This window comes from Entelurus aequoreus, linkage group LG21 (assembly GCF_033978785.1).
Source record: "Entelurus aequoreus isolate RoL-2023_Sb linkage group LG21, RoL_Eaeq_v1.1, whole genome shotgun sequence".
NCBI classification, from domain to species: Eukaryota; Metazoa; Chordata; class Actinopteri; order Syngnathiformes; family Syngnathidae; genus Entelurus; species Entelurus aequoreus.
Genome location: NC_084751.1, coordinates 11,983,029 through 12,001,197, shown reverse-complemented (window position 1 = coordinate 12,001,197; position 18,169 = coordinate 11,983,029). Strand labels below are relative to the sequence as shown.

General features: G+C 39.2%; 1 protein-coding gene across 1 annotated transcript in view; it reads right to left on the bottom strand.

Moving 5' to 3' along the window:
• The window catches only part of anxa4 (annexin A4), a 34,748-nt gene that overhangs the window by 3,273 nt on the left and 13,306 nt on the right, over positions 1-18,169 (bottom strand). The window contains exons 4-11 of the mRNA XM_062030961.1: positions 16,901-16,995; positions 14,538-14,651; positions 14,359-14,449; positions 3,034-3,113; positions 2,912-2,968; positions 2,765-2,858; positions 93-188; positions 1-12 (exon numbers count right to left, since the gene is read on the bottom strand). The exon at positions 1-12 is cut by the window's left edge and continues 47 nt beyond it. Of these exons, the coding sequence (XP_061886945.1) occupies positions 1-12; positions 93-188; positions 2,765-2,858; positions 2,912-2,968; positions 3,034-3,113; positions 14,359-14,449; positions 14,538-14,651; positions 16,901-16,995 (639 nt within the window). The remainder of the gene's footprint in view (positions 13-92; positions 189-2,764; positions 2,859-2,911; positions 2,969-3,033; positions 3,114-14,358; positions 14,450-14,537; positions 14,652-16,900; positions 16,996-18,169) is intronic.

Here is an 18,169-nt window from a genome sequence, read left to right as displayed (position 1 = left end):
TCAAGCATTTCACTGCAGAAACGGGCAAAAATGGAAAGAGAAAGTGAAGCTTCTGCAAGCTGACAACATCTTTATTGGCGTGGGAGACCAACCTATGGCCAGGAAAACCTCCTCCAGGCAGCCTGACATCTCCCTCTTTATGCTCTCCTCGATGTCTCTTCCCGAAATCTTCTGGTACTCTTGGAACACTGAAGAAGAGCAACAATTAGAAGAAGAAGAACAACAACAACAATTTGAAGAAGAGCATAAATTACAAGAAGAAGAAGAAGCAGAAGAAGAAGAAGAAGAGCAACAATTAGAAGAAGAAGAAGAAGAGCATCAATTAGAAGAAGAAGAAGAAGAGCAACAATTAGAAGAAGAAGAAGAGCATCAATTAGAAGAAGAAGAAGAAGAGCAACAATTAGAAGAAGAAGAAGAAGAGCAACAATTAGAAGAAGAAGAGCATCAATTAGAAGAAGAAGAAGAGGAGCAACAATTAGAAGAAGAAGAGCATCAATTAGAAGAAGAAGAAGAGCAACAATTAGAAGAAGAAGAGCAACAATTAGAAGAAGAGAATCAATTAGAAGAAGAGCATCAATTAGAAGAGCATCAATTAGAAGAAAAAGAACAGCAACAATTAGAAGAAGACCATCAATTAGAAGAAGAGCATCAATTGGAAGAAGAAGAAGAAGAAGAAGAGCAACAATTAGAAGAAGAAGAAGAAGAAGAGCAACAATGAAGAAGAACAAGAAGAGCAACAATTAGAAGAAGAGCAACAATTAGAAGAAGAAGAAGACCAACCATTACAAGAAGAAGAAGAGCAACAATTAGAAGAAGAAGAAGAGCAACAATTAGAAGAAAAAGAAGATCAACACTTAGAAAAAGAAGAAGAAGACCAACCATTTCAAGAAGAAGAAGAAGAGCAACAATTAGAAGAAGAAGAACAAGAAGAGCAACAATGAAGAAGAACAAGAAGAGCAACAATGAAGAAGAACAAGAAGAGTAACAATTAGAAGAAGACCAACCATTAGAAGAAGAAGAAGAAAAAGACCAACCATTAAAAGAAGAATAACAATAAGAAGAAGAGCAACAATTAGAAGAAGAAGAACAAGAAGAGCAACAATGAAGAAGAACAAGAAGAGTAACAATTAGAAGAAGACCAACCATTAGAAGAAGAAGAAGAAAAAGACCAACCATTAAAAGAAGAAGAAGAAGAAGAAGAGCAACAATTAGAAGAAGAAGAACAAGAAGAGTAACAATTAGAAGAAGACCAACCATTAGAAGAAGAAGAAGAAAAAGACCAACCATTAAAAGAAGAATAAGAATAATAAGAAGAGCAACAATTAGAAGAAGAAGAACAAGAAGAGCAACAATGAAGAAGAACAAGAAGAGTAACAATTAGAAGCACAACAATTAGAAGAAGAAGAGCAACAATTAGAAGAGCAACAATGAAGATGAACAACAAGAAGAGCAACAATTAGAAGAGCTACATTTAGAAGAAGAAGAAGAAGAAGAGCAACAATTAGAAGAAGAGCAACACTAAGAAGAAGAAGAGCAACACTTACAAGAAGAAGAGCAACACTTAGAAGAAGAAGAGCAACACTTAGAAGAAGAAGAGCAACACTTAGAAGAAGAAGAAAAAGAAGAAGAAGACCAACCATTAGAAGAAGAAGAATAAGAAGAGCAACAATTAGAAGAAGAAGAGCAACAATGAAGAAGAACAAGAAGAGCAACAATTAGAAGAAGAAGAAGAAGAGCAACAATGAAGAAGAAGAACAAGAAGAGCAACACTTAGAAGAAGAAGAAGACTGACAATTAGAAGAAGAAGAAGAAGAAGAAGAGCAACAATGAAGAAGAAGAACAAGAAGACTGACAATTAGAAGAAGAAGAAGAGCAACAATGAAGAAGAAAAACAAGAAGAGCAACAATTAGAAGAAGAAGAGCAACAATGAAGAAGAAGAACAAGAAGAGCAACAATTAGAAGAAGAGCAACACTTAGAAGAAGAAGAAGAAGACTGACAATTAGAAGAAGAAGAGCAACAATTAGAAGAAGAAGAGAAGTAACAAGTACAAGAGCAACACTCAGAAGAAGAAGAAGAAGAAGAAGAAGAAGAAGAAGAAGAAGAAGAAGAAGAAGAAGAAGAGTAACAAGAAGATGAGCAACAACAAGAAGAAAAGTAAGAAGGAGATGAAGAAGGGCAAAAACAAGAGAATGAAGAACAGTAAGAAGAAGAAGTAGACAAAGAAAAGCAAGATGAAGAAGAATAGTAATAATAAAAATAAGAAGAATAACTACAAGGAGACCAAGAAGAACAGGAAGAGCAAGAAGAAGAGCAACAAAAAGAAGATTTAGAAGAAAATGACAAAGAGCAAAAAGAGGAAGATGAAGAAGAGCAAGAATACAAAAAAGAGCATGAAAATGAAGAACGAGAAAAAAATAAGAGCAAAAACAACAACAACAACAATAAGAAAAGGAGAAGAGCTAGAAGAAAAAGAAAAGATAGAAGTAAAAGAGCAAGAAGCAGACGAAAAGCAAGAAGAAGAAGGAGAGCAAGAGCAGGAATGATGCAGAAACGCAAGAGAAAAAGAGCAAGCAGAAGAAGAACAAGAAAAGCAGAATAATAAGAAGAGCAAGAAAAAGAAGAAGAGCAAAAAAAAGAAGAGCAAGAATAAGAAGAAAAGCAGCAAGAGAGCAGGAATAAAAAGAAGAAGAAGAAGATGAGGAAGAATGAGAAGGAAAGCAAGAAGAAGTAAAAAGTAGAAGTTGATGTTCAATCAGGACTACCTCTCAACAGATGCTTCTGGTTCCTGACACAAAGAACAGTCAAGAACTTGACCTCGTCTGTTCCCCATCGAGCCTCACCAGCCTCGTAGATCTCCTGCACAACTAAGTGGTTAGACACTGCAAAGACCTGAATGACTCCATCCTTGCCTTGGCATCCTGCACCGCCTGGGCCTCGTTCACCGTCTCACTCTCGTCACGTCCGGCCTGAAGCACACAATCAAACGTCACTTCATCAATCAAATCTAATCCAATCCAATTCTTCTACTCACCGTTAGTAAAGAGACCAGAACTCTCTGGAACATTCCCGACGTGTCTCCACACACGTCATCTTCCAGGTTCTTCCCGTGTTCTGAACAGACAAACACCTTTCAATTCAACTTTATTCAGCAAACATCCACAGTGCACCACAATACTCGGTCATGAATAAAAGACGTAAACAACAGAAGGCACAAAACCTTGCAAAAGGCTAACGATTAACATAAAAATACAATTGAAAAGACACAAAAAAAGCTCCTAGTAATAATAGTCTAATAAAAACAGTTGAAATGTTGAATTACTAAAAACTAAGATACCGTATTTCTTTGAATAGCCGCAGGGGCGCTAATTAATTTAAAACCTCCTGTCACTCCGGCGTTTACCGGAAGCCTGCGGGATGGCCGTGCATGCGCTAATTATTTTAAAACCTCGTCTCACTCCGGCGTTTACCAAAAGGAATGCGGTAAATTTAGGCGTGCGCTTTGAGTGTGATGTAAGCATACCATCATGAAAAGCACATTTAATAAAAAAAAACGTTATTATGGTCTTACCTGTACTTATAAATGGAGTCCTTTTGCAGCTCCTTCTGACCAAAAGCATCGATAACTTGTTTATAGAAGTCTTCCTTATTTTCTTTCTTCAGTTTTAAAAGTCTCTCTGTCTCGATGGAGATATTCCTTTAATTCAGGGGTCACCAACGCGGTGCCCGCGGGCACCAGGTAGCCCGTAAGGACCAGATGAGTAGCCCGCTGGCCTGTTCTAAAAAATAGCTCAAATAGCAGCACTTACCAGTAAGCTGCCTCTATTTTTTTAATTTTATTTATTTACTAGCAAGCTAGTCTCGCTTTGCTCGACATTTTTAATTCTAAGAGAGACAAAACTCAAATAGAATTTGAAAATCCAAGAAAATATTTTAAAGACTTAGTCTTCACTTATTTAAATAAATTCATTAATTTTTTTACTTTGCTTCTTATAATTTTAGAGAAAAAATACAACCTTAAAAATGATTTTAGGATTTTTAAACACATATACCTTTTTACCTTTTAAATTCCTTCCTCTTCTTTCCTGACAATTTAAATCAATGTTCAAGTAAATTAATTGTTTTTATTGTAAAGAATAATAAACCAATTTTAATTTAATTTTTCATTTTAGCTTCTGTCTTTTCGACGAAGAATATTTGTGAAATATTTCTTCAAACTTATTGTGATTAAAATTCAAAAAAAATATTCTGGCAAATCTAGAAAATCTGTAGAATCAAATTTAAATCTTATTTCAAAGTCTTTTGAATTTTTTGAAAAATATTTTTTCTGGAAAATCTAGAAGAAATAATGATTTGTCTTTGTTAGAAATATAGCTTGGTCCAATTTGTTATATATTCTAACAAAGTGTAGATTGGATTTTAACCTATTTAAAACATGTCATCAAAATTGTAAAATTAATCTTAATCAGGAAAAATTACTAATGATGTTCCATAAATTCTTTTAATTTTTTCAAAAAGATTCTAATTAGCTAGTTTTTATTTTATTTTTTTCGGTTGAATTTTGAATTTTAAAGAGTCGAAATTGAAGATAAACTATGTTTCAAAATTTAATTGTCATTTTGTTCGTGTTTTCTCCTCTTCTAAACCATTCAATTAAGTGTAAATATCATTAATTATTAATAATAACATAGAGTTAAAGGTAAATTGAGCAAATTGGCTATTTCTGGCAATTTATTTAAGTGTGTATCAAACTGGTAGCCCTTCACATTAATCAGTACCCAAGAAGTAGCTCTTGGTTTCAAAAAGGTTGGTGACCCCTGCTTTAATTATTACCTCCTGCTTCTATTGAAAGTCCAGTTTAGAAAACTGTTTTATTTTAGATACTGGTATGTAATCCTCCATGTTAAAAGTTCAGGCGAGAGGAAAAAAAAGACAATCTGTTGCTGCGTGTTGTCACTTCTTCTGCAGTAACGGAAGTCGCAAGAAGGATCACTAGCGCCCTCTACCACCAGGAGGCGGGAGTCATTTAATGACTCATACCGTATTTGACACACGCAGCTACGGTATATTAATAAAACATAGCTGCTTACTGTTCTTTTTAGCATACTGTACCGGTATTCAGTAGCTTGGACCTTAAATCCTACTGAATAACTCTTTATTTTTTTTCCTTTGTGCGATTGCAAACTACTGAAATCAGCTTCCTCCATTTTGAAAATGAGGACAGGTAAATCGTCACTCGTGACGTAACGAATTTGACCCGGCGGAAGTTCTAGACATATGCTAAATATTTTGCGAAACGAGTTTGACCCGGCGAAAATTATAGACATGCGATAATAAAATTAATATTTTGCGAAACGAATTTGATCCGGCGTTAATAATGAACCGGTGTTAATTATTTTGAGAAACGAGTTTGACCCGGCAGTAATTCTAGACGTGCGAATACTATATTCCCTGCGCCAATGCAAGGAAATACGGTAAAGTAAAATAAAATATCAATAACGTATGTTAAGATAACATGGGAACAGTTTTCATACAGTATTTCCAAGTAATGAAAACCAGGATTATTAAGTGAAAACAGCCAAAATGCTAACAAAATGTTAGCATGTTAAAATGGGAATAGTTGACCTAATAGCATGTTTTCTTTCCATTTGTCTATATCATGTCCATTTACACTTGTACAGTTTTTTTTATTTATTACAAAACCCAAAACCTTCGTAAATAAAAACAGAATACAATGATTTGCAAATCCTTTCCAGTTTATATTCAATTGAATAGACTGCAAAGACAAGATATTTCATGTTCCACCTGAGAAATGTTTTATTCTTTTTTGCAAATAATCATTAACTTAGAATTTAACGGCAGCAACACATTGCAAAAAAGTTGCCACAGGGGCATTTTTACCACTGTGTTACATGGCCTTTCCTTTTAACAACACTCAGTAAACGTTTGGGAACTGAGGAGACACATTTTTGAAGCCGGCGACGTTTCTGGGTGTTGTTGATAAATGGCTTTCGCTTTGCGTAGTAGAGTTTTAACTTGCACTTACAGATGTAGCGACCAACTGTAATTACTGACAGTGGCTTTCTGAAGTGTTCCTGAGCCCATGGAAAGGCCATGCAACACAGTGGTAAAAATGCCCCTGTGCCAACTTTTTTGCAATGTGTTGCTGCCATTAAATCAACAAAAAAGTTTTTCAGTTCGAACATTAAATATCTTGTCTTTGCCGTCTATTCCATTGAATATAATATATCATTGTATTCTGTTTTTATTTACCATTTACACAACGTGCCAACTTCACTGGTTTGGGGTTTTGTATATATATTTCTTGTACAGCACTTAGCAATAGTACTGCTTCCTGGATCTGCGTATCTAAAACTTGATGCTCATCCTTATATTTAGGCTTTGGATCATCATTTGTCCCAAGTAGTCGTCGTCTCTCAGAAAATAGCAAACCATGTGATGCGTCTGTGAAATGAATACACTGCCGTATGCTTAAAATGACCAAAATACGTAAATATTACATGTTATTATGAATGTTACTACATTTTTTTTCCACCTGCGTGAGGATTATGAGTACTTCTTCATCTTAACGGGAAGATATGCACATCCCATCAGTCGGCCTCCCAGTGAGAGCAGACATTGTACAGTAAGTGATTGTTTTATTATTTGTTTATTATTTATCATTGTATTTGTATTTATTGTTTAGCACTTAGCTGCTTGCTGGATCAGCTTATCTAAAACTTGTTGGTTATCCTCCTTATATTCAGGCTTTGGATGAGAATGTAATGGCAGCAACACATTGCAAAAAAGTTGTCACATCCCATCAGTCGGCCTCCCGGTGAGAGCAGACGTTGTACAGTAAGTGATTCATTTATTATTTATTTATCATTTATTATTGTATTTGTATTTCTTGTTTAGCTATTAGCAGTAGTGCTGCTTGCTGTATCAGCTTATCTAAAACGTGTTGCTCATCCTCCTTATATTCAGGCTTTGGATCATACTTTGTTCCAAGTAGTCGAAATAGCGAACGTTGTGATGCGTCTGTGAAATGAATACACCGCTGTATGCTTAAAATGACCAAAATACGTAAATTTGACATGTTATTATCATCCATCCATCCATCCATTTTCTACCGCTTATCCCTATCAATGTTACTAAAAATTGTTTCCACCTGCGTGAGAATTATGATTATTTCTTCATGTAAACGGGAATATATGAACATCCCATCAGTCAGCCTCCCAGTGAGAGCAGACGTTGTACAGTAAGTGATTGTTTTATTATTTGTTCATGATTTATTATTGTATTTGTATGTATTGTTTAGCACTTAGCAGTAGTGCTGCTTGCTGGATCTGCTTATCTAAAACTTGTTGCTCATCCTCCTTATATTCAGGCTTTGGATCATACTTTGTTCCAAGTAGTCGAAATAGCGAATCTCTGTGAAATGAATACACCGCCGAATGCTTAAAATTACCAAAATACGTAAATATTACATGTTATTATGAATGTTACTACATGACATACTGTATATACTTATAGCATTTTTATGAAACGATGATGGGAGGTTTTTGGATATTTTTCAGAGAACTTTTTAGGCAGACTAGAGCGAGTCCCATTACCTCTATTGTTAGCTGACTTTTCCTAGCGTTTATTGATGAGTAAGAATGCATAACAAAGAAAAACATGTTGTGCCTGTTTTACATAAGAATTGTGAATGAAAAAAAAATCCCAAAAAAGTGCAAACGCCAGTTTTGTCATCGTGCAGGTGTACCTGATGATATGGCAAGTGAGAGTTGACACTGACGGATGCATATATCCACATTTATCCATAATTAAGAGTTACTTCTTTTATATGACTATAGTCATATTTTAAATAGCTAATGTTCCATCTTGTACTCTTTTCCTTTTTTGCATCGTCTCATGACAAAGTGCTTGCACTGTGGACGGCCTTGAAGTAGGAGGCAGAGAAGAGGAGTCCTCCCTGCTTCCCTTCTCGGGCTGACTTGAGATAACGGACACAATGGGCATCTGTGCGGGCGTGAGGGCGGGGGGAGAGATTGAGGAACAGAATGTTTTCGTGATGGTTTTCGGACCGATCTGTACCGGGCTAAGGAACGCTTGGGTGCTGGGTTGGTCTCAGGTTTGTCCTCTAAGCTTTGAGAATAAACCACAAAATACCAACTACTGCCTGTTGATTGAATATAAACATCAGTTTATTGCCATAAAAAGAATCTGGGAGAGACTAACAATTTGAATTCCCCATTGGAGGAATGCTGGTCGACGCAACAATTTGGGGGCTCGTCCGGGATGGCACGCAGTTGATTGATGACTTCTTGCAATCTTCTGGACAGACTCACATGGCCAAAACATAACTCAAGGTAAGCAGAACCTTTCTTTTTAGATAAAATCTGCGTTAGGAGTCTGTCCTGAAGTCTGTAAGTCAAACACTGTTTTTTAATCCCAGGCACAGATTGGTGATTTTGATAGATTGATTGCATTTTTGCCGTAGCCACCATTGCATAAAAGTTGTGAATACCACTCACGTCATTGTGTCAAGATTACCGTGACGGGCTGCTTCACTGACGAGTAAGCAAATAGTCGGGTGTGGCTCGCCCTGGGTGTTTGGTCTTCCCTAAAAAGAGTAACGGGATGGATGCCCATCATATGGTACAGTAAATACTCCCTGGTTGTGAGTTCCCTGTTGACATTTTATGTGCACACAAACTAAGGATGGGTTGGAGGCCATTTGTAAAATACAATAAATACTCCCTGGTTGCGAGTTCCCTACGGCATTAACGTGTGCGTTAAAATTAAGAATCGTACGGGAGGAGGCCCTTCTGTACCATATGATAAATTCCACGGCTGGAGGCCATTTGTAATAAATACAATAAAGATTCCCTGGTTGTGAGGTCCTGGCGACACTTTAGTGTGCGCTAAAATTAAGGAAAAATAGACACAATGGACAAGGAGTGTGACAGACAAGAATGTGATGACGGCTGGGGAAAATGTGATGAATCATTACTGTTTAATAATCAATTGAATACACTGTTGTCGACAATGGAATTAGCAGGTAGAGTTTAAAAAAATAAAATAAAAAAAAGAGAACGTTCCTTCAAAGGGTTAAGAGGGAGTTTACAATACTCGAAAAGTTGTGAACTCAAACGTCTGGTAAAATAAAAAAGTAACTGGAAGTTTTATGGTAAAGTGAAACGCAGAGAGAGTGCTTACGCGTGCGTGTGCATAGGGCCGTAGGCACTTGCTTGTGTGTGCGTGAGTGCTTACACGTGCGTGTGTGTGTGTGTGTGTGTGTGCGTGAGTGCTTACGCGTGCTCGTGTGTGTGTGTGTGCTGCTGAGTGTGTGAGTTTGTGTGCGGGAGTGCTTACGCGTGCTCGTGTGTGTGTGTGCTGCTGAGTGTGCTCGTGTGTGTGTGTGCGCTGGTGAAAATGGAACAGGGTTGGTGCTCGAGAATTTAAGAGTTTGGCGTATGATAAAAGTAAACGGGGATTACGTGGAAAAACGAAATGCAGCAAAAGAACCGATGATTAATGAGACAAAACCACAGAATGGACTGATTGTTTTTTTGTCTGCCGCGCATGCGCAAGACAATTCAAACGACCCGCCCAGACTTTGACTAGGCCACCGCCCCCTATTCCAGTGACAAGAGAAGGAGGTATTAACACGCCCCCTCTAAGATTAATCCTGCCTCCGAAAATTAACCCCTTGTACACGTCTGACCATTTTCTCCGGCAGACATTTTTGACACATGACATTAACACTTTGGACATACTACAATATAAGTCTCTTGCCGATGCATACATGCAAGCCATTGTTGACCTTGCTTTCCCACCTGTACCTCCGGGAGGGAACCTTTGGCCAAACACTTTGGACAAAGTTAACCCTGATATACACGGTGCCAAAAACAACATATGGCAGGACATTTTATTCATCCCATGCAAAATAGGGCTAATGACAGAGTAACAAGGAAACGACTACTTAAATTACAGATCGCTGAAGATAAAAGGTTAAAAGAACCAAAAGGTCAAAAATCAGCTAGGGTATATTCAGCACTGGGTGACCTTACTTCTGAGTTCCAACAGGTGGAGGAAAGAATCCTCAACAGACGTGCGACCAGACGGTTGGACTCGGGTGGTGGACAGCACGGTGCTTCAAAGCCAGTCCGGGGTGGAAACTGTTTCGGCTGTGACCAGCCTGGTCACTGGAGTCGTGACTGTCCGAACATTTCCGAACAGGAAAGGTTCCGTAGTGCCAACAAACGAACACAAAAGCGTGGCAAAGGACGCCCACCGCAGGAGCCCCAGCAGGAGATACAGACTGGCCCCCTGCTGGACATGAGTGTCAACGACAATGTTATCAGTTCGTGATTGACACTGGCGCCACCCATTCGATTCTGAATGCAGAGGTACCAAAGAAACTGTGTGCTTCCTCTTTAAAGTTCGAAGGCTTCGCTGGGGTCACAAGAAGGTTACCTGTCACCAAACCACTTCCGGTTCAGATTGCTGGACCTCCTTTACAGACTGTACCCTGACATTCAATATCGCACAGAAGGAACCTTCCTGGTGTTACCTGACGGCTCAACCACCCAGCTGCGACACCACTACCACAGCCTGAAACAACAGGAATGGCTGACATTCAACTGCTCTAGCGGTGAAAACCCTTTGTTGGCTGAGATGCTTCCGTGTGTTCTGCCACCCGAGTCGCCATATGTTATGATTATTTATATATGTTGGAACTCAAGGTGTGGCTGCTCATGTTGACCTATCTTTGCAACAGCTAGCATGATATAAGATGGACACAATTGATGTCCCACATTGTTCCCTTGCTCTCAGTCTCACCTACAAAACCAAAGAACTTAGGTGCAATGATAAGACACGGCGTAGCTGCCAAACATTACACAGACACCCAAATACCACATTTTCAATTGTTTAGGTTTAGCACATAGTTGTGTTAAACACATAACTATGGGCTGCACTTTAGACACCTGTAGGCTACGAGGAGCTAGCAGCTAAACAACAGCTGAGCTAAAACGACACATTACACATTTAAGCATATCAAATAATTATAGTTGCTCATTACATACACATAGTTGCCATGGCAGAAGTCTGATAGAAAGTATTCAGTAACAAACGTGTCCGCATCATTCGACTTTCTACAACATGAGCTTGACTTAATTAATTATTGGGGGCACCAGGTGTGGTAAAATTTCAAAATACTATTGCTAAAGCATCCGCCATAAGGGTAGTATTTTTCTAGTATTGGTGACAATATAAATATAAGCATATTTTGTTACTTTCACCATATTGAATAAGTTACATAAAAGTTAGGGTTTAGTTGAGTTTGAGTTATTTGTGATATTGCTAAGGGGTCCCCTACCCTAACAACACCCCCCAGTGGACCATAGAGGCTAAAGAGACAATCATTGACCTCAAACATGACCTGCCCTCCGCTACTTGACTATTAGCTGACCTTTTTATTAGATGTTTCTGAAAGTACTAACACAGTCCTTTTTCAGAAACAGAAGGGGGTGAGTGAGGGTGGATACAGACTCCTTGGAACAAAATCGACAATCATCCGACTCTGACACATTCCATAGTTTTAACATTTTTCCCGTGGGTAAGAAGTTATAACTAATTTTAATTTGAAAATAACGATTTTACACATCGATAGTAGTTTAGTAGATCAAATTTAGAATGTGGAGGAGGTGAGGGTGAACCATGTATAGTCTTTGATTTCACTGATATGATCAATACGGTACAAGGGAAAAGGTACGTACTGACTTGTGTTGACAATCACAGTGGTTGGCCGGAAGCAACAACAACCTCAACAGAGGATGCAATATCAGTAATTAAATGACTTGTGAATGACCTAGTACCCCGACATGGTTTCCCCAAAAAGATTAGGTCAGACAACGGCAACCATTAAAAAAAAAAAAAAAACTCACTTAGCCTTGGTCGAAAAGGCTTTCGGACTAGAACACAGGTTTGGGGTACCATCCTGAGTCCCAAGGTAAGGTTGAAAGGATGGACCAGAACATTAAAAACTAATTGGCTAAAATCTGTGCACAGACCAAATTTAATTGGATTGACATGTTGCAATTAGCGTTAATGATCATTCGAAGGTCCGTGAATAAAACTGTTTTACCGCCCTTTGAGTTTTTCATCCTATGAGCTGCATACAGGTCAGCCATTCACAGGACCAGCAGCCGCCATGGAAGGAGGACTCAGCGTAAAACCAAAATGGTATTTTACACAAAAAATTGCAGAATTTGTGTGCCAGTTCTTCTGTACAGATACGAGGATGACAGCCCGCCACTCCAGATTCCCTTCCGCCCGCTGAGAAGGTCAAGATCTAGGTCATCAAACGCAAGTGGACGGAGCCCAGGTGGACTGGTCCCTTCAAGGTTGTGGAACGGACGTCCCACGCCCTTCGACTGGCTGGTGGAGGGGACACCTGGTACCACCTCTCCCTCTGCACTACTGCTAAAGAACCTGACAGATCACCAGGGGATGTCATTGCTGACATCGCCACAACATCTGCCCCTCAGCCCAGGAGACGAGAGAGATTTTCTACCTACATTACTCTTTTCAACTTCTATATTGTATATTCTTGTGTGAGACCAATCCAGTATGCTAAATGTTTCTTAGTTTTTCTTGCTTGTTTTCAGCATAACTACTTGTGTCGTTACATTAAGTGAAAAGTTTGATGTTTATCCCCGTTTTGTTACCTAAATTACTCTGATATTGATAGACGAAAGGCAGGATGTTACACCCGGTAGTGTTCCCTGAAGGACTGGTGCTTGGGCGTGTTCTACTGTCTTTGTGTCTCAGTTCTTCCTTCCTGACAACAGTGTCTAAGAACATACAGCGGACTTTAAATAGACTGGGTCAAAGGGGATAGCAAGACTTATTTTTTGACCTGTGCAGTGTGATTAATTACGGGGGACACAATAGCTATTACCGTGGTAATAACCTCTATATTTGTTACGACTCAACCCTGAACCATTGGTGTCGGATGCAGACAACATACTATGGTAAGTGGTGCCCATCGTCCCTTTTATGTTGTTTTGGGGGTTGACCTGACTGATACAGACTCTAAAGGAATTATTAAAATTAATGTCCTTGAGAGGGCGTTAACTACCTCTACACCCTCTGTAGCACCTAAAGTACCACCCCACCTTGGTGGTGTTTCAAAGGCTCTCACATCTGTGCGTGCTAATGACATCACCACCGAAGGCCTGGTAACTTTGACCTTAGGAGCGGGTACAGGTAAACCTGTGGCTCAGGTGGATGCCAAAACCTGGGTGACTGTGTTGCTTGTTCCGCTGGACGTCCCCTTTCCCCACACTTATCCCGCCCCCTTTAAGATGACTGACATAAATGGCTTGGTTCAGAAGGCCTTAGAAGGCCTCCAAGCCCTGTCTAAGGAACTTACTGAAGTTTCCGGTGTCTCTGACCCCTTTAAAGATAGGCTCTAAACCACCTTTGGCAGGTGGACTGACATAATTAAGTCTGCCCTAGTCTTCTTTAAAGTTTTCTTGGCCATTATAGCCTCATGCGGTTGCTTTATCGCCCATGCACCCGCATCTTTGTTAGAGCTGTCAAAAGTCAACCCCACCCTGTTTCTAGGTTTGCTATGTCTCTGAAGGGGGTCTAGCAAAGTGGTGACTTTAAGACTTTCGAGATTTGCTAGTTTCCTTCCCTGACAATGACGACATTGACATAAACTCCCTCCATTTATCTCCCATGTAGCTATGCTTTTATTTTATTGCTAGCTTGCTCAAAAAGGGGCGTGTTTTAGAAGTGTTGAACTAGTGATGAAGATCTTTTTAGAAGATCTTGAAGGGGGAATTGACGGATGCATATATCCACATTTATCCATAATTAAGAGTTACTTCTTTTATATGACTATAGTCATATTTTAAATAGCTAATGTTCCATCTTGTACTCTTTTCCTTTTTTGCATCGTCTCATGACAAAGTGCTTGCACTGTGGACGGCCTTGAAGTAGGAGGCAGAGAAGAGGAGTCCTCCCTGCTTCCCTTCTCGGGCCGACTTGAGATAACGGACACAATGGGCATCTGTGCGGGCGTGAGGGCGGGGGGAGAGATTGAGGAACAGAATGTTTTCGTGATGGTTTTCGGACCGATCTGTACCGGGCTAAGGAACGCTTGGGTGCTGGGTTGGTCTCAGGTTTGTCCTCTAAGCTTTGAGAATAAACCACAAAATACCAACTACTGCCTGTTGATTGAATATAAACATCAGTTTATTGCCATAAAAAGAATCTGGGAGAGACTAACAATTTGAATTCCCCATTGGAGGAATGCTGGTCGACGCAACACACTCACCCTTCTTGTAGAAGGCGTTGATGGCTTGGATTTCGGCATTCGACCTTGAGGCGAGGATGTCGATGAGGCACGCCTCCTCTGTCCCAGCGCCCTGATAAAAACGCCGCGTGTCAAAACACTGATGAAACCGTGTCCTTTTCATTGGCTAGAGTCGGCAAACGTCCTCGTTCACGTCTGACCTTTATGGCGGCTCTCAGCTCCGAGGCGTCGTACGCCGGCGCCAGCATCAGCAGACCCAGGACCACGCTCCTGAAGTTGGAACTGAGCTCCGAGGACAAGTCCTCTGACAGGTCCTGAGGAAGAACATTTGAATAATTGTACTGTGCGTGGCCTTGAATGCTGTGGGTTTGTGTTGCCAGTGTTGGGTGCTGTCTTGTCTGTGCGTGACCGCCAGTGGACGTCGCCATGGGCAACAAGACTATTACGGACAATTACTTGCTAAAATGTTTTGTTTGCTGGCGGCCATGTTTTCTGCTCCAATCATACACACACGTATTTGTCGGTCCCCTAAACCAGTGTTTTCAACCTTATCTGAGCCAAGGCACAAAGTCCAGAGGCACACCACCAGCAGAAATCATTGAAAAATGAAACTCAGCAGCCGATATTGACAATTAAAAAGTCGTTCTCGCAAGTGTTGGATGCGACTTTAAACCATAACCAAGCATGCATCACTATAGCTCTTGTCTCAAAGTAGGTGTACTGTCACAACCTGTCACATCACGCCGTGACTTATTTTGACTTTTTTGGTGTTTTCCCGCGCGTACTGTTTTAATTATTGTCTTGCGCTCCTATTTTGGTAGCTTTTCCTGTTTTGTTGGTGTTTTCCTGTTGCCGTTTCATGTTTTCCTTTGAGCGCTATTCCCCGCACCTGCTTTGTTTTAGCAATCAAGGACATTTAAGTTGTTGCTATCTTTTTTTGTGTGGACATTGATGATTGTACGAAGCCCCTAAACGGACATGGGGGGGAAAAAATTTTTATAATTAAATTATTTATTTTTTTAGACATGCATCTTGTGCGCACGAGATACATGTCTAAAAAATAATAATAATAAAAATAATAATAAAAAACTATTTTTTTATTTTTTTTTTAGACGTGTATGTCATGCGCACGAGAAACTTTCTTGTGCGCATGAGATACATGTATAAAAAATTTTTTTTTTAAAAAGTGTATTTTTTTTGGTATTTTTTTTTATAACTTTATAAAAAGTTTCTTGTGCGCACGAGATAAATGTCTAAAAAAAAAAAAAAAAAAAAGTATTTTTTTTAGTATTTTTTTTTTATAACTTTATAAAAAGTTTCTCGTGCGCACGAGATACATGTCTAAAAAAATTTTAAAAATATAAAAAAATAATTACAATTTTTTTTCCCCCCATGTCCCTTTAGGGGCTCCGTATGATTGTCATGTCATGTACGGATGTACTTTGTGGACGCCGTCTGCTCCACACGCTCTAAGTTTTTGCTGTTGTCCAGCGTTCTGTTTTTGCTTACTTTGCAGCCAGTTCAGTTTTAGTTTCGTTTTGCATAGTCATCCCTAAGCTTCAATGCCTTTTTTAGCGGCACTTGCCCTTTGTTTATTTTTGGTTTAAGCGTTAGATACCTTTTTACCTGCATGCTGCCTCCTGCTGTTGTCTGCATTTTGTGATCACGACAAACATCTACAAAGCAATTAGCTACCTGCTGCCACCTACTGATATGGAAGAGTATTACACGGTAACTCTGCCGAGCTCTAGACAGCACCGACACATTTGCGGATTATAACTACTGGTTTTGCAAAAATATATTTTTAACCCAATTAGATGAAATAATCTCCCACGGCACACCACACTGTATTTCACGGCACACCACACTGTATTTCACGGCACAGTGGTTGAAAAACACTGCCCTAAAGGTATATACAAAATAGTGTGTAAAGCATTACTCAACTAATTTAATTTCAGTATTTTGTGTGTCCTTCTATTTACAATACAACAAAAAAAGCTATTTTAAATATCCAAACTAGTGAGATTTTGGCTCAGTATTTATATATTATTTCCCAATGTTATATGGAGCACAAGATGTATGACTCATCATTAAACGTCATGCTCCTGGACATGACTCATTACTACTCTGTATTCAATATTAACTCAACCACTGCTTCAGATAACCTCGCTGACATCAACACGGCACCACCGGCTGATCATTATCTCATCACGCCAACATGATAAAACACCACTTCACCTTCCGCTTTGATCAGACGGACGCAGAAAGACGTCAGCGTGCGTGTTATCTTGTGGAGAAGAACGCGGTGCGTTCCTCCTCTCAGCAGAGGACAAAGCCCTCACTTGTTCCTGTTCTTACTTTCCATTTCCTTTTTAGCTGATGATTAACAGTCACGTTATCAGCGCCATGGCAATAAAGCCCAAGCCAGCTTTGCAGAAAAGACAGTACGCAGAAAACGTGAGCATTGGGTTTAAATTCTGCATTCTTTGGGGTGTAAAAAATACAAAAACGCCATTGTTTTCCCATAAGGACTTTTGCGTTTTTTAATAAGAACACGTCTCACCTTCCCCACCGTCTGCTTGTAGGCCTCATTGATGCGCTGCCTCTGGGCAATGGTACGATGCGCTAAGACCTCGGTGATGGCGGCCTCATCGGTGCCTGCAAGACAATGAGAGCTTAAAAGTCCCCTATTAGGCAACATTGACTTTGTAATACAGTTATAATAGTAATATGTGCGCTTTACAACCTGTATAAACAAACTATCAACTCTACTTCCGACCTGCTCCCAGCTGTAGGACCTCACCTCACCATTTTATAAAAATGCTGGCTTCACTACACATCTTAAAATAAAGCCAGAAGCTACGGACATAGGAACTGTAAGTTTTATAATTTTGTTTTTTGCCAGCGAATAGGCTAAACCTTGCATAATATTACTGTCCGTTAGCGTAATGTTCGCACTTAAGCTCACATTGCTAAGCTAGTGTTACTGTCCCACATTTAAGTTACATTGTAGTACCGTATTTTTCTGACTATAAGGCGCACTTAAAATTAGGGATGTCCGATAAATGCGTTAAAATGTAATATCGGAAATTATCTGTATCGTTTTTTTTATTATCTGTATCGTTTTTTGTTTTTTTTATTAAGTCAACATAAAAAACACAAGATACACTTACAATTAGTGCACCAACCCAAAAAACCTCCCTCCCCCCATTTCTTTCTGTTATCAATATTCTGGTTCCTACATTATATATCAATATATATCAATACAGTCTGCAAGGGATACAGTCTGTAAGCACACATGATTGTGCGTGCTGCTGGTCCACTAATAGTAATAACCTTTAACAGTTAATTTTACTCATTTTCATTCATTACTAATTTCTATGTAACTGTTTTTATATTGTTTTACTTTCTTTTTTATTCAAGAAAATGTTTTTAATTTAGTTATCTTATTTTATTTTATTTTTTAAAAAGTACCTTATCTTCACCATACATGGTTGTCCAAATTAGGCATAATAATGTGTTAATTCCACGACTGCATATATCGGTTGATATCGGTATCGGTTGATATCGGTATCGGTAATTAAAGAGTTGGACAATATCGGAATATCGGATATCGGCAAAAAGCCATTATCGGACATCCCTACTTAAAATCCTTCCATTTTCTCAAAACTCGACAGTGCGCCTTATGTATGGAATACTTTTGGTTGTGCTTACCGACCTTGAAGCTATTTTATTTGGTACATGGTGAAATGATAAGTGTGACCAGTAGATGGCAGTCACACATAAGAGATACGTGTAGACTACAATATGACTCAAGTAAACACCACCAAAA